This window comes from Amphiura filiformis, chromosome 9 (genome assembly GCF_039555335.1).
Source record: "Amphiura filiformis chromosome 9, Afil_fr2py, whole genome shotgun sequence".
NCBI lineage: Eukaryota > Metazoa > Echinodermata > Ophiuroidea > Amphilepidida > Amphiuridae > Amphiura > Amphiura filiformis.
This window is the reverse complement of record NC_092636.1, coordinates 60,527,011-60,543,336: the sequence shown is the minus strand read 5'-3', so window position 1 is coordinate 60,543,336 and position 16,326 is coordinate 60,527,011. Positions and strand designations below refer to the sequence as shown.

General features: G+C 39.5%; 2 protein-coding genes across 2 annotated transcripts; both read right to left on the bottom strand.

The window, feature by feature from the left end:
* Positions 1-817: 817 nt before the first annotated feature.
* Positions 818-2,899, bottom strand: LOC140160198 (uncharacterized). The gene is made up of 2 exons (XM_072183476.1): positions 2,605-2,899; positions 818-927 (listed from the first exon to the last, which is right to left on the bottom strand). Exons 1-2 carry the CDS (start codon positions 2,897-2,899, stop codon positions 818-820), a joined length of 405 nt encoding a protein of 134 aa, XP_072039577.1.
* A 1,419-nt stretch (positions 2,900-4,318) lies between these two features.
* On the bottom strand, positions 4,319-15,029 carry LOC140161253 (NXPE family member 3-like). The gene is made up of 4 exons (XM_072184715.1): positions 14,572-15,029; positions 13,642-14,396; positions 12,362-12,414; positions 4,319-5,815 (listed from the first exon to the last, which is right to left on the bottom strand). Exons 1-4 carry the CDS (start codon positions 14,692-14,694, stop codon positions 5,004-5,006), a joined length of 1,743 nt encoding a protein of 580 aa, XP_072040816.1. The 5' UTR covers positions 14,695-15,029; the 3' UTR covers positions 4,319-5,003.
* Positions 15,030-16,326: the final 1,297 nt, after the last annotated feature.

Here is a 16,326-nt window from a genome sequence, read left to right as displayed (position 1 = left end):
GAAATGGAAACTCTGTAATTGCTCCTATCTTTGGAACTAGCTGAATATTAAATTTCAATGGGGTTTCTTCAAAATGCAGCTTTTTAAATGCTTTTTACTATCCTATAAGAAACTGGAAATTCAATATTTCCGAGTTCCGACTGATTTTGCTTGATCGCATCACATATATAGATATATCTATGATCCCTCAGTTAATTCTTTTTATATCAAAATATGATTTTGTTCTAACACGGATTTTTACTATTGTAAAATTTCATTTGTATAGAGTAAAGATGACAGAAAAATGATCAAACGTAGATATTTTAAAAAGGGAACTTGAATGCTACCGTGTTGAAATACCAAGCAACAGTTACAAACAGTTACAAAAAGTGGTAATCCTGGCAACTATTAATTATTTGATAAACAAATACCATCCCTGTGTTTTTCTTCATATAAGATTCCCAATCCTCTTTATGTGAGAAATACTAAAACTTAATATATCACAAATTAATTAATGCACATGGAAAGAAACATGTAAGGGATCATCTACAAAACTAATGGGTTAGAGAACAAAACAAAGACTCAAGACATCTTGGAAACAGCCAAACACAGGATATGAAATTGGGCAGGGCACATCAGTAGCAGAACAGACAACAGATACCCCCGGTAACATTTTCAAATGGCGTGACAAAAATTGCTTCCCCCTTCCCCCTCCCTCTTGGGCTGCCCAAAATTGCAATATAACTTGAGTCATGTTTTTGACAATCTGAATAGAACTGTTTTTTTTTCTTTAATAGCTGTTTTTTAATTTAAGTTTCTTAAAACACAGGATTGCCACTTACTTGTGGTCTTCTTCATCATCATCGTCATCATCATCAGCCATTGTTGGTCCACTGCTGGACGAAAGTCTCAGCATTCCTCCGCCAGGTAGCGCTATCTCTAGCCTTGCTGAACCAATTAACTGTTCCCCAATATCTCATATCTCCATCGCTTGCATTGTCTTCCCCGGTTCCTGTTTCCCACCACAGGTCTCCATACAGTATTTTGCTGTTGTGGGGGGGGTGCTTTTAATTATTGAAGAACTGATGACCTGATTGTTGTCTTGTCTACCAATGATCTGTAACGGTAGATTGGTGGATTACTGATTGGTATGCCTTTCTGCTCTAGTTCTAGCTCTGGTTGTTATATTGTCACCAATTGTTTCTGCCTCAATTTTGTGTTCCTCCAATAGTTTACCGAACTTTCTGCATGTCTCCCCGATGTATTAGTATAGTATAGGGCGCTATGGGTTTGGTATTTTCTTTTGCTACATTAGTGGAACCAATGTTTTTTGGCATCCTTAAACCTGAAAGGATACACATTTGATTGGTTACATTTTTTTCTCTGCCCCCCCTGTAGTTCCCACGAGGGGTCGAAGATCAGAGTGAGGCCAAAACTTAAAAAGAGTCCTATCATGTTGTAGTGTATCTCAAATTGTTCCTCTTATCACAGGGAATAAAAAAAGGCAATCGCAATTTTTTCTACGGTTCGATTTCATCAAAACTGGTGTCATATTACTCCCCTTAACATAAGAAATCTCAAATATGAACGTAATTTATCATGGGTGGTCCCGTAGAGCTACCAGTAGATTACGCCAAATACAATGGGGTTCCATGGCGGTGTAGATATTATGAGATTTAAAAACTATGAAGATACGCTCTGCCACAATTAATCCTTCGTTGAATACCGTAGATTCACTAGGTTTGAGCGCGTGTACACTGCTGGTGTGGTCTTCATAAGAGTACGCCATCTACCTGTATCAAAAGCCAAACGTGTTGCACCATACAATCCGTGTGATGAAACGTTCTTCACATCATTAATTTTGTCCAAGATGTTGATGGACGTCCCCCTCCACGATGACCTTCCACGGCTCCCTGAAGAATCTGCTTCTCAACTCCACCATCCTTTCTTACATTGTGGCCAACGTAGCGCAATTTCCTCTCAATGATGGACTTTTTGGTGTTTAAGTCTGTGCCAATCTTATCCAGGACCCAGATATTTGTCTTCTTGTATTTCCAAGATACTCCCAACAGCCTCCTATAGCACCACATCTCAAATGCATCTATCTTCTTCCGGTCATTCTTTGTCATTGCCCAGGATTCGCACCCGTATGTATCAATTGAGAAGACTGTTGCACGAAGTAACCGTTACCGTACCTTGAGATTGATTGATAAACCGTGACTCTTCCAGATCTTTGTTGTCCTTGCCAGCGGCGTAGCTGGGATTTTTTCCAGGGGGGGGGGGCAAGCCTGTATGGGGCGGGGGCCCAAATCCACCAAATTTCCCTGCACTTGGGGGGAGAGGGGCGGGGCCCAAATAGACAATTTTGCCAGGCTTATTGATAATAATCATATGGTATTGCATATCGTATGGATTCACCATCTCTCTGCCCCTCTTCTCCCTCTCTCTCTCTCCTCTCTTTTTTCCTCTTTCTCCCTCGTTTTTCCTCTTTTTCCTTGCACTAGGGGCGGGGGCCCAAATAGGCAAATTTTGCCAGGGGGGGCAATTGCCCCCCCCTGCCCCCCCTGCAGCTACGCCACTGGTCCTTGACATAGCTTCTTTTGTAAATCTCAGATGTGCTATCACCTTTGTTGTCTATCATTGAACCCAGGTATTCAAATTGTTTAACCTCCTCGATCTTTTGACCATCTATCAAAAAGTCCTCTCCAGTTCCATTTCTATCAATAACCATTACTTTAGTCTTCTTGGCATTTAGAAGAAGGCCTTTCTCCTCACTGGCTTCCTTGATGCATTTCAGAATGGCCAACAGATCCCCTCTACTGCTGCATATTAGGGTGGTATCATCAGCATAGCGTAGATTTGTGACACTGCTACCGCCAAATTTGACTCCACCAGTAAACCCGTCTAACGCTTCTCTCATGATGTCCTCTTAATAAATGAATATATGAATACAAAAGCCACCTAAGTCCATACTTTGGCCAAATTGAGTTAAGCATGGGAAATTGTTGCTATACATAGGCCTGTCATGTGCATGAAAGAACAACTCAAATTCATTCTCTGTGTCTATTGGGCATGTGAAAAATAGCATGTATGAAAGAATCACCCAATTCCATGATTTGAGTCTTGTGACACATTGATTGAAATCCAGTATGTATAAAAGTCCACTTGTAACACATTCATTGCTAGAGAATGACTTTTGAACAAAAATGGGTTTAATAAAGGAAAGTGTGTGGTTTATATTACATGGCAGAATGCTTATCAACATTATACATACCTGTGTGCTTTATTTTGTATTATCTTACTAGTGGTAATCTCATTCTAACATTGTTGTCTTTGTATATGATTCAAAAACCACTTAAGTCCAAAATTTAAAATGAACCCCACGAAGTCCCTGAAATGCTAATCGTCATACCTAATACAGGTTAATCCACTCATTTGCACGTAAAACTTACCATATTTACCAGGTAAATCTAACTGAAGGAATTAAAATGATACACGGGTTTTTCTCTCAAAATAACTTCGCATGGACTTAGGTGGCTTTTGTATTCATGTATTCAAATGTTAAACAGGTTTGCTGACAATATGCAGCCCTGTCTCAGCCCTCTTCCAATCTTAAACCATGCCGTATCTCCATTACTCGTCCTGACTGCAGATTCCTGGTCCTCATATAGTTGACTAATAAGATCAATAATGTGACCAGGGAATCCCATCCTTCTTATTGTCTTCCACAATTGGGGATGGCTGACACAGTCAAAGGCCTTACTGTAGTCAATGAAGTACATATAAAGTGGTAGTCTGTGATCTTTACACTTCTCAATTATAGTCCTGATGTTTACGATCTGGTTTCTAGTCCCTCTTCCTTCTCGAAAGCCAGTCTGCCACTGAGAAATCTCCTGGTCTAGTTTTAGCTTCAGCCTTCTGATGATGATCTTTAGCAGACATATCAAGCTGATGGTGCGATGGTTGGAACACTCTTTTAAGTTACCCTTCTTGTGGAGTGGAACAAATACCGCTCTGCACCAGTCTTTGGGCCATTCCTGCTTCTTCCGTACTTTTTCACTTGCCTTTTTCACTTCAGCTTGGTGTTCAACTAGTCTGGTCCCAAACAATCGCAAAGTTTCACCGACGTATGACAGATCACAGTTCTGGCATTCAATTTCATAGATGCAGTTGCTGGTTTTTTCTTGATCACGATTATCTTTTTTTGCAATAAAGTATACGTAGAACAGACAAAAAACAGCAATTTCAGATCACGTCGCCGGGAAAAATCGTGTGATAAACTGGGACGAATCAAGATCCTTGGCCGGGAGCATAACAAAAGGTCTTGAGAAATTCGGGATTTTAGGAATAAGGAATATTTATTAAACCACGTTTACGATCCGTTTTTAAAGTAGATCAGATGACCATATCAGTCGTACCTGATGAAGCCCTCCGATGTCAAGGACAAAATATTGTAGTGAGTAAAAAATTCACTTTGTTTTGTCAAACAAAATGGAAATATGTACAATTCGTCGGTCGCAACACAACCTTAAACTTTTCTCCATCTCTTTCCAAATGGAATCGGGCAACTGATCGGGATAACAGATAACAGTGGAGGAGTGTCGACTCCGTCATTAGTAACACATCCTTCAAACACGTGTTTCTCAGAAACGTATTTTGTCCTTCACGTACGCCACTATGTGTTGCGACCGACGAATTTGTTTTGGTGGAATTGTCTTTCTTGGTCCTTTCCTTCCTAAGTATAGGTTTAGCCATCTGATGTTTCTCGATAGTCCAATCTGGGTAACCACGTTTTGTATTGGACTAGTTGTATGAATTTACAAAATAACAATGTATCATGAACATTCCTGATGAATATCTTCAAGCAGATTGGGTTTATTGATCATTATATTCGAAATCGTTGCTCAAGTCATCTTTGTTAAATATTCTTCTTCTTCTTCCTCCTCTTCCACATAAATAACATAAAGTGTGTTTTTTTCTTACAAGAGCAATATTAAATGTTTATAAAGTATGTAAGTCTCAACTCAAGATTGATATCCATGTCTAAGTTGTCCACATATATGAGCGATAGCAAGTTTCAGTTCCTCTTGTACGACTATATTTGGCATGTGGACATTTGCTCTGGACGGAAATGATAAATTCATGTCCCATACATTTAAAAACCAGATCCCTGATCTATGAAATATTTGTTCCATTAAAATTCCAACTTGATAAAGCAAATAGTCACTTCGACCCCATCTTGCAAATGTTGTAAGATGTTCGCGAAGGTGAGACCCTTTGATGATGATCGGAACGTTCGGACATCGCTGTCTAAATCGACTAACAGCTTCTCTTAATTTGATAAATCTCTGAGTTAGACTATCCCAAGTCCATTGTGCTAGATGAGCCCATGGACTCAATTCAATGATCAGATTAGCGCACTCATGGGTTACTATTGAGTCTAATATATCTGCGAAATAAATAAACAACTTAAACGGAATACGGGTTGTTGTGACTGTTTGCGGGTGGAATCGGAAACTAACGGAAAAATTCAGTTCTTTATAGTCATCTTCGAAAAAGAAATTAGGAAATTCCTGTCGGTGAGCCTTTTGTCTAAGATCCAAAAGTGTTCCTATACTCTGTGCCCATTGTCTGGACGTGGAATCACCTAATAACAACATATGTTTGTTTCGTAAGCATTCCTTCATATCACTTGAATTAGTCCAGTTGTTATCTGTATATAAGAGCGAGGTCCAAGTATAATTAAACCAATATCCATGGCTTCGATGCGACCACGACGGTGGCAGTTTCAAGTTGTGTTCATCTTTATTAGATGTGGGTTTCCGATAGCTAGAATCTGAAATAGAAAAGAAACACACAAAAGGAACGTCAATATACATGATTCGAAAGGATACCAACTAGCTGCTAATTTGCCCATACGGCTGCTCTATCCATTTGACTGTACACTTTGTCATGTGTGTTCATGTACAACATAACTAAAGCTTGATTGGAGCACACAACAGGTAAGTGCCTTTTCACATCATCTGATCAACTTTAGAGAGGTTACACATTGGTAGAACATCAGCGCTGTCACCTTCGGAGCCTTATATCACCCTTTTTTTTTATGATGAACACTCCATTGTATTTTTGCTCTTGTGAAGGTGGCTTGAGAATAGTCCCTTGAATTGTGTTTCTTCTCTTTGCTTACTAACAAACAAACAAAATCAGCTTATACTTAAACCTATAACAGGGCTTCAGCTACACTAGCAAGTGCCACACCGTTGCAACGGTCCCTCCGGGGTGATGTAAGGCAGCAGGCAGGACTAGTGTGGAACTATGTAAAATGTTGTTGAGGAATAGTTCTTTCATTTGTAGAATATCAACACTGTCACCATCGAAGCCTATTTTCACAGTATAGTGGGCACTGGGGTCTCCGGACTTGGGACCAGACTTTGGCGGGTTACCCGGATTTATGAGCGCCCAGCCGTCGCGCCCAGCCGTCGTGTCCACTCCAAGTGTTTTATCATGTTTATTGGTGAGGTTAGGTCCATCTGGTTGAATGCTTTGTTTTGACGGCATAGCCAAATAACGTTGCTAGCTCTGAGTGCAGTCTTGGAGGCTGTGTCCATGTTGATTTTTCTCTTCCCAATTGGAACTCCCAACGCTGCAAGGCATTTGCTCAGTGAGGTATTGTAAAGGCCCCTGCCTTCTACTTCAATTGGGAAGTATAGTAGTGGGTGCACCAATCTCTATTCTCGCACTCAGCCAGCTACAAGGTCTTGATATTTGCACTTTCTGGCATATGCATTGGACAGGTTCTCCTCCATTGGAACAGTGAGTTCAATTATAATTGTAACTATTCTGGTCCTTTCAGAGTACATGGTATTATCAGGACGTTTAGCTGTCTCTGCTATTTGAGGACGGAACACTATTTGTGTGTGTTCTTCATCCATTAGCAGGCGCGTATTTGGGGGGGGGGGGCTTTGGGGCGCCAGCCCCCTGGGGTAAAAGCAAGGGGCGGCCAAAATGAAGGGGCGGCGGAAGAAGAAGGGGCGGCAAAAACAGGGGCGGCAAAAACGAAAGGGGCGGCAAAAAGAATCAGTAAATAAAAAAGGGCTTAAAATTTGATAAAGCATAAAAATTTGTGAAAAAATGGTACTATACATAAAAATGTTTTGTTTTTAGGGTGCTAGCACCTGAAATTTTTTTTTTTTTTTTTTTGCTCTTCACTTTTTCAAACGACCGAGAAAAAATTGGGTCAACCTTTTCGGGCTGTTGAGGAAGGGGCGGCAAAATTGAATTTTCTTCAGCCCCCGGGTTGGGGCGGCCACGGTACGCCACTGATTAGGACTTTTTGTTTGTACATTCCTTCTTTGGAAGAGGCAAGGCTGGGTTCCTGTAGGCTGTACCATCTGCAGTGGGAATGCAATAGTAGCGATGGTGGTTTGTATTGTCTGGCATACCGTGTTTCCTTTGGTTAGCCTCATCGATGAAGGGCATCACACCAGATGTTATGGCTTTTAAGGTTTGGTCATGGCTTTTAAGGTTTGGTTTAGTGCCTGGAGCACTGGAATTTCTTCTTTTCAGCAAGTAATTTGTAAATTTGGCAAGACTTGGTGGTTTGGTATTGAATGGTTTCTTTGGGCATGGTTGTCCTCTCATCCCCTTAGTGGTGGTATTTGTATTCACGTTTCTTGTGATTGTTGACTGAACTGAAGTATGTTTCTGCTACAGATTTCTGGAAGGTTGGAGTTCTGTTTTCAGTCTGATCAAGAATTTTCTAAACAACCGTTTAGTCATGAAACTATATGAATAAACCCCGTTCATACATACCAGAACATTTTGTGATTCTTATTTCATCAAAATAATAACAAAAATTTACAGTTAACATTATTAAAAAAACATGATGTTCCTTCCGTTTCCCTACTACCCAGCGATCTCACATCCGGGACACTGGGCACTTAAATGTTGTTTGTGCCCGGCTCTCGACAAATCACGCGCGCTGTTACATAGCGTGTATGTATGAACAAAATATAACAACAAAATGTATATGATAACATACAGCCTGTCTCAAAAAAAATTGTGCAAGTGAAAAGCGCCCTCTCTGGCAATTAGAAAATACCGTTGTGACATAATGCTTACACCAACGTCAAGGGCGTAGTCCTAGCTCTCATATGTTGTTTGTACTGTTCAATTTGCTTGTTTTAATCTCGAGATATGTTTAGTTAAAGACGAAAGGGTAAAATCACAATTGTGCCACTTTTACTAGGGAAGAGGGCTTTACATGTAACAGTGATGATAGCATCAAGTTTATCAAGACTTCTTTCGTGAAATCAAAAGAATGCATCAATTACACAATACAAAATTTTTTGACTGTTTTGACTGTTTTATCATGATGCAGGAATGATGATTCCCTTTTTCCACTTCTTCTTCTTCTTGCGTATGTCAGGAAGAAACAAGATATAAAAGCCAAAACATAAATTTCATTAAATTTCAAGCCCAGTACGCATCAACCAGTCCCTGGTGGCTTCATCGACTTCAATCAGGCCGGAGATACCATTCGGTGGTCTATGGAGGTGACAGGATGAGATGATGTGGTCGGCTGTTTGTTCCTCACTACCGCACTCGCAAGCTGGGCTTTCCTTTAAGCCCCATTGGAACAGGTTGGCATTGAAGCGTCCAACTCCACTTCTCAGGCGGTTTAATTTTGTCCAAGCAGACCTGGGTAGATTGAAGCCTGGGATGGTGTCTGTTGGGTCTGTGACAAAGCGCTGGAGTGGTGAGGAAGACTGAAGCCATTGGTCTTTCCATGCCTTAGCTGTCCAGTCCTTGGCTGTCTGGTTAGGCTGTGTCGTCTTCATCAAGACTATTGCTTGCTGAGCAAACGGCTTCCTGGATACCAATCTCCTGCTTTCCCCTCACTGTTCCTAGCTCTTGACAGGGTGTCATGAAGGAGGTGTCCTGGTTCTTCAGATCGGAGTGCTATAGCTACGGAGGCTGCTTTCCTTCTGATGTCCGGCGGAGGGATTCCTGCTAAAACCGGAAGCTGTTCGGTTGGAGTTGGTCGCAGACATCCTGACACAGTGCGCATTGCTTCATTTAGACCAGTGTCTACCTGGTGGGTGTGGTGGCTCCTGCTCCATACTGGTGCACAGTATTCTGCTGGTGCGTATACCAAGGCCAGGGTTGATGTTCTGAGGGTCTTGGCGCTTGCTCCCCAGCTGGTGCCGGCTAGGTGACGAATCAATGCGCATCTTGCTGTGACCTTGTCCCTTAGATTAACCAAGTGCTGCCGGTAGGTGAGGGCTCTGTCCAGTTTCACTCCTAGGTATGTGGGGCAAGCCTCGAAGTTCAGTCGCTTTGACTTGATGGTTACATTGAGTTCTCGGTTGGCTTCCCTGTTGTTGAGATGGAAGGCAGAGGAGACAGTCTTAGCAACACTCAGCTTGAGCCGCCATTGGTAGAGGTAAGTATCTAGGGTGTCCATATCTAGGCTGAGCGCTCTCTCAATTGTGTCCCAAGAGTTGCTCGACTTCAGGATTGCCAGGTCATCTGCGTATCCATACTTCTTAGCAATGGTATTGGGCAGGTCATGGATGTAGATGTTGAATAAGAGAGGTGCTAGGACGGAGCCCTGTGGCACACCGTTCCTCAGACTGCGTGGTCTACTAGCTTGGCCGTCGCTGGTCTTAAGAATGAAGTTGCGGTTCGAGATTAGCTGCACGATGAAGGACACCATCCGTCTGTCTGGTATGAGCTTGAGGAGTTTGCATATCAGGCCTCTATGCCAAACGGTGTCGTATGCTGCTGTCAGATCTACAAATACAGCACCAGTCTTCTGGTTCCACTTCTGGTTCCACTTAAAAGAGATGAAAAGATAACTAAATATTTCACATTCTGCTGTAAAAATTAAATACATGTGCATGTCAATGATTTTATCATGGTAAATGCTGTTCTCTTAGCCACTTAAGACATGTTAAAAGACAAACAAATAGTGCGCACTTATACATGTTATATGTTAATGAACGCGTATTACTTGTTGGGAGAGATATTAGACAAAATAATGCACGAGTGCTGATGTTGATGCGTCTAATGCATGCGCCCCGAAAGGAGGAGTGCGTTAGACGCATCAACATCAGCAATCATTGATTTACATGCACAGCTCTCTTCCCTAGTAAAAGTGGCACAATTGTGATTTTACCCTTACGTTGTTAAATAAACATATCTCGAAATTGGAACAAGCAAATTGAACAGAACAAACGGCATTTGAGAGCTAAGACTGCGCCCGTGACGTTGATGTAAGCATTATGTCACAACGCTATTCTCTAATTGCCATAGAGGGCGCTTTTCACTTGCACAATTTTTTTTGAGACAGGCTGTATTTATTAGGATGCATGTGATTTGACAGCCTTTTTGAATGATGAAAGTGAGTGGTCAGTGCGAATGGCATGTTATTCCATATGAATGAATGTTTTGTCAGCGGTAGATTTCAGTGTCCTGTTTTGGAGTTGGTGTTCAATCAAACGAGTTACATCAGAAGATAAGTGCAACCCATTCTGGGCTGGGCAGTATAAGGCTAGGCAGAATTAATTACGGTCTTGAGGGGGCACACCACTAAATCAATGCGCCATTTGTGCAACCCTACTGAGTTCCGGTAAAATACAGAAAGTTTTTGAGGTATAATGGGCTGCTCTTTGGACTAATAATCAGAAAGAGTAGCGAATTATAGCTTAAATAAAAGTGTAAAGCCTGTGCATGAATTTGAATCACTAAAAAGTCGCATTTTATAATTATCAAGAAAATAGGTCCGCGTATTAAAAGATGGGCAGAAACGGGTTTACAGTCATGAGAGCATGTCAAAAACAGTGAGGGCGCTGTTTAGCGGCTCCTACCGGGAAAACGAGACGGAAGACTACCCATACATTGAAACATATGTTAAACTTTCATCGATTTGCAATCGACTGGTTATCCTTAAATTTCTCAGAAAGCGCCGAAAAGGCCTCAAAACGAGCAAATAAAACTGGTGTTTTTACACGTATTTCAATGGGGCAATTATTTAGTGGTGTGCGCCCTTCGAAGGGCCTAGGAGTAAAACCGTGCTTTTCAAAGATTCAGCCAAAATTGAAATGGCTTTTGATTAAATTGCAGTTTTTTCGATTTAAATAGATAGTTTATATGTTAGTGAATATATTTAATGCGTTTTAGATGCACGTCGCGCTAAGATTATTCCCCCAGAGGCCTTCAAAGTTCAAGAAATTGCCACAAATTGTGTGAAAACAAGATTTCTTGGATTTAAAGCAATTTGGGCTTAAGGTGACAAATCGGTGCGTGCCTTTTAAAGCTGCCAAATCTTGGTTTTATATGGGCGGGGGGGTGATTGTTATAAATCATTAACAGTAGACCCATGCAATTGTGAAACGTGATTTACTCTCATTTAAAACCGAATTTCATCAGATGGAAGGTCAAAAACTATCTAGAGAATTGGAATTTAATGCAAATATAGAAGAGTAAGCATGAATGGTCAAAATGTTGAAAATTTGCCTATTTTCGAATCCACCATGTAACTTTGAAAGGAATTTCTCTTGAAGTGAATGTCACAGAGCAATTCTGTTTCGAGCGTTTTACTCAAAACATTTTATACTGCAAGAAAAAGATAAAAGAATCAAATTTTATGAACATCAGAAAACCCTTGAAGGGGGCACACCACTAAATCAATGCGCCATTTGTGCAACCCTACTGAGTTCCGGTAAAATACAGAAAGTTTTTGAGGTATAATGGGCTGCTCTTTGGACTAATAATCAGAAAGAGTAGCGAATTATAGCTTAAATAAAAGTGTAAAGCCTGTGCATGAATTTGAATCACTAAAAAGTCGCATTTTTATAATTATCAAGAAAATAGGTCCGCGTATTAAAAGATGGGCAGAAACGGGTTTACAGTCATGACAGCATGTCAAAAACAGTGAGGGTGCTGTTTAGCGGCTCCTACCGGGAAAACGAGACGGAAGACTACCCATACATTGAAACATATGTTAAACTTTCATCGATTTGCAATCGACTGGTTATCCTTAAATTTCTCAGAAAGCGCCGAAAAGGCCTCAAAACGAGCAAATAAAACTGGTGTTTTTACACGTATTTCAATGGGGCAATTATTTAGTGGTGTGCGCCCTTGAACAGTGACGTCTGACTGTCACGGTCACGGTCGGAATAAAACTCGGTAAAAACAAACAACCAAACGTATATCAACCAAGCGTACACATTTACACACTATGTAATAAATACATGCTCGAATGCTCCACAAAACTTATATTGACAGTGTATTTTTGCTTGTCTTTGATATCTAAAGAATATCGCGGTTATTGTTAGGAACTGGAAAATAAAATAACACACTACTGACATGCCCTTACCTTTAATAACGATCGTTTGTGGACCTATTGTCAATCGCTGGTTGAAGTACTTGCTGTTAATATAAGAATTTTTAAAAAATGAACAATTAAATAGTATACAAATATTTGCATGCCATGTGATAGTAAAAACTGTCACTGTAATCATGGTAATCATGATATAATAAAAACTATCACACGGCTAAAGTCACTGTAATTTAAAGTTATTTCATGAGAAATGGGAACCCTCGTTCAAGTAATCATACAAGAGTTTGTGGATAAAGACATTTTAGGGGAATTCCGTTTTGATCAGAAAAACAAATTTATTCAAATCTATTTTGAATCTGGGAAATCCCCCTATATCTCAATGTGACTATTGCATTGCATCATGCAGGCTAAATCATAGCTGGGAATTTCCAGTTTTACCACCTTGGAATATAAGAGGGAGAAGTGACAGTTTCTCTGTTCAGGATTCCTAATGTGTTATCTCTTCCCAAAAGGGGATATATTCTTCTGTTTGACTTACTGAAGTCTGGTTTATGAAATAACAGATTTGTCAAAGTGGATCAGTGCAGAAAGAAGCCTATTTCATGGAGAAAATGAGTGATTGGCGAAAGCAGAACCAATTTTGGAAATTGTCATCTGTACAAGGATTTTATGCGCAAAGGATATATAAATTCAAGTCAACAGTGGGCTTCGCTAAACAATGATATTCGCACAAGTGAATCAGAATATACATCAGTCGTTCAGAACATTGACTACAACAGAACTTTTAATCAACAAGAGGAAGGCTGCTGGATAAGTAACAATCCTAATTGTGTATCTTATTGATTCGAAAGGATTTTATGTACTAATGTTCATTTATAAAATCATTGTTAAATCATACTTTACTTTCCATGAAATATTCAGATTTTGTAAACTTATACAAACAGTGTGTTTTGTTGTTCATTAAGTGAATTTGGGTAAAAGGTGTTTTTGGCCTTGAGTCATTACGACTCGTAACAACATAATTACTAAGTGAAAAAGCAATCGCTGAAATTTGAATGTTTGGCATCTGTATAATCATATAATAGTAACAAAGGCCTGTATTACAAACCAGTATCAACATTTGTTAGCATGTTAAATATGTTTTACTAAACTCAAGCTCCCTGCATGCAGCGAGAAAAGGAGTGGTTAAAGGACATAAATAGCCGGAGAAGATTAGAGAGGAAGGAATAAACAAATTACGAGGAAGAGAACCTTTTCAGATTAAAGAAAAAGAAAACCTTTGAGCGTTTTAATTTAATTTCCATAGATATAATTACCTTTGAAAGTAATCCTCATATCCTGTAGCTGCTTTTCTTGTCATTGCGTCCGTCTTTGATGCATTCACGGCTATTATATCAAGTGAACGGCATTTTCTATCTTTTGGAGGTATGCAAACAAATGTGTAATTTCCTAAACCGTTTGCTGATGGATACTCACAAAACCTATTGGTATCGTTTGATCTGGTTATCCAACATGAAGTATCAAATTTATTTGTTTTTTTCAGCTGCGACAACGTTGTCATGTTCTTATATGTTGCACTCCAAAATATTTTTGGACCAGTTTCGGTAAAGATATCGTGCATGAACTCTACTGCCTTGTTGGGATGAACGAGAGTAATGTTGATTGTAGCCGTACCACTCCATGCCGCATAGAAATACACACTGTATGTGCCATTCTCATGATCAATGACTCTTCCAGCGGTACTTGCCTGATGTGGATCATTAGTCGACATTGTAGCAAACCAGAAATCCCCTCCAGATGGCACCAATTGCTGGGACTCACTACGAGCTTCAATGACAACATGTATGAAGGAACCCTTCGTTATACATTCCGCTGGTGTGATAAGTCGATAGTTGGAGAACTCTGGGTTCGTGACAACGTTATATTTCGTTGAAGTTATTTTAGTCGCAGCAGGTCCGATGCCAGGTTTGGTGTTACTCTCTGGCTGTGGCGTTGTCATGGTGGTAACCGTTGGGGATGATCGTGCCTTTGGTAGAACGCCTCTTGGGTACGAAGTAGTGTCAGTAATAACCTAAATATTTAAAAGTGATATAAAAATATACGAATGCGCGATCAGTGACATAAATGGTATATGATAATATTAATAATACACTATATAAAAAATGTACTATACAAAAAGGCGGTAAGTGTAATTTAACATTATTTAATGCAAATGTAATATATATTAAAAGTTCATCAATACATACCAAATATGTAATTGCAAACGTCATCATGCAAACTTTAAACACAAAAACTACACGCAGCTTCAAACTGTTGATATTAGATTGCAATTTTTTCCTAACCACGTCATGCTTATCATATGCCTCCATGCTTAATAAGGAAGTTAAGGAACTGACACGTAAATAATTAAAGTCACGTGGTAGCTGTGACCAACAACTTTAATTAGAAAAATATTACTAGTATCATGTATGGCCAACTCTGACTAACATGTATTGTAGTTATAGCGAATAAACCAAAACTGTTAATGGTGCCATCTTTGCAGAAATTTTAATTGTGCAAAAAATAAAAACAGTGATTATCTCAGCAAATCGAATGTGTGTTAATACAGGTGTCGCCACAAAACGTATACCTGTAGCTTATGTTATTTAAATGCGGCATGTGCATTTTCTTTAACAGTAACATTTTGTCAACATTATAAATCAGGTTGATAACATTATGTATAGGCCTATTCATACGTAGCGGAAAATTATACGTCTAGTGGTCTACTCTATACGGCGGTTGTTATTGCTCTGAAGATTTGTTGTCTCAACAACATCCGCTGAAAAAGCGCTCCGGTGAGTGTACAAAAGTGGTTTGCGTTAGCGTAGAAGTATAATTTTGCTTTCTATGTTGATAACATTGCTATAATAAATTTTGATGCTGATTTTATATAACCCGACATTTAAATGTTATTAAAAAATAAATGTTTTCTAAATATCTCTGTGTTCTGAGTAGGGTTTCAAAATAAATGACGTGAAGGTGTTACTCCGGCCTTTATGAGGCAGGTGACACCAGATTCCAAAATCTTCAACAACAAAAATCACCACGTTTTGTCAAAAATCGCACAAAAAACACGCAAAAATTTCAAACATTACAAAATCGCTAATTCTATTTTATTGATCACTTTTTGTACCTCATATAATTAATAGAAGAAGCATGTGTGAAAATAATATTGCATCAATACATACATCAAACAGCTTACTGCAGAAATATTTTAATAATCTAATAATTTCATTACTTTCAAAATCGATTGTTAGTTATAAATGCATTAATTTAAAAGCTTGTGAAATCGATATAGTCTGGAGTATAGCAGGCTATTGTTTTATACTGGTATTGAGATAGAGGATCAATATTTTTATAATTAAAAGCAGGTTTTATATTGTTTCCTGATATCCCAAGCGAGAAAAAATACACAAAACCAAATGACAACATTTGTTTCATTTTTATGCTTCATTTAATTATTAAGAATAGGAAAATATATTTATATTTTATTGTTACTTTATTTGTTAAGCGCCGCATGTGCAAACTTCCCAATGTGTCGCTTTTTAAAATAAATGTAGATGATTTCAGAATCAGCTCACTTCCTTAAAGCGCTGTCGTGGGACAGATCATGTTAGCACTTTGTAAGTTAGTGTATAACCAAACATCACAGGCCCGGGATCACAGGGACCGGAAGAAGTTGGGAAAGCCAGGGTTAAAACCCTACTCCTTTGGAAACTGACTGCGAAGTACACGTACCGGCAGGGGCGTAGTCAGCTTTCTTGGTGTGGGTGTGTGTGTGTGTGGGGGTGTGTGTGTGTGTGTGTGGGGGGGGGTGGTGGGGGGGGTGTAAATAATTGTTTTGGGGCGTACAGACGAAAAAATTAATTGCAGTTTTGTTTTTTAGAGAGACTACATGTCTTCGAGCTTCCAAAAAGGATATATTGGGATGATGTGCTCACGTAGCGCGCCAAAAAATTGTA

Excerpts from the sequence above, each read along its gene's own strand:
- LOC140160198 (XM_072183476.1), bottom strand. The coding sequence starts at position 2,899 with ATGAGAGAAGCGTTAGACGGGTTTACTGGTGGAGTCAAATTTGGCGGT. Across the intron at positions 928-2,604 it reads TTCAATGATAGACAACAAAG|CAAGGCTAGAGATAGCGCTA; the intron begins GTGATAGCACAT and ends TAATTGGTTCAG.
- LOC140161253 (XM_072184715.1), bottom strand. The coding sequence starts at position 14,694 with ATGGAGGCATATGATAAGCATGACGTGGTTAGGAAAAAATTGCAATCT. Across the intron at positions 14,397-14,571 it reads CGTTTGCAATTACATATTTG|GTTATTACTGACACTACTTC; the intron begins GTATGTATTGAT and ends TTAAATATTTAG. Across the intron at positions 12,415-13,641 it reads TATGAGGATTACTTTCAAAG|CAAGTACTTCAACCAGCGAT; the intron begins GTAATTATATCT and ends TTATATTAACAG.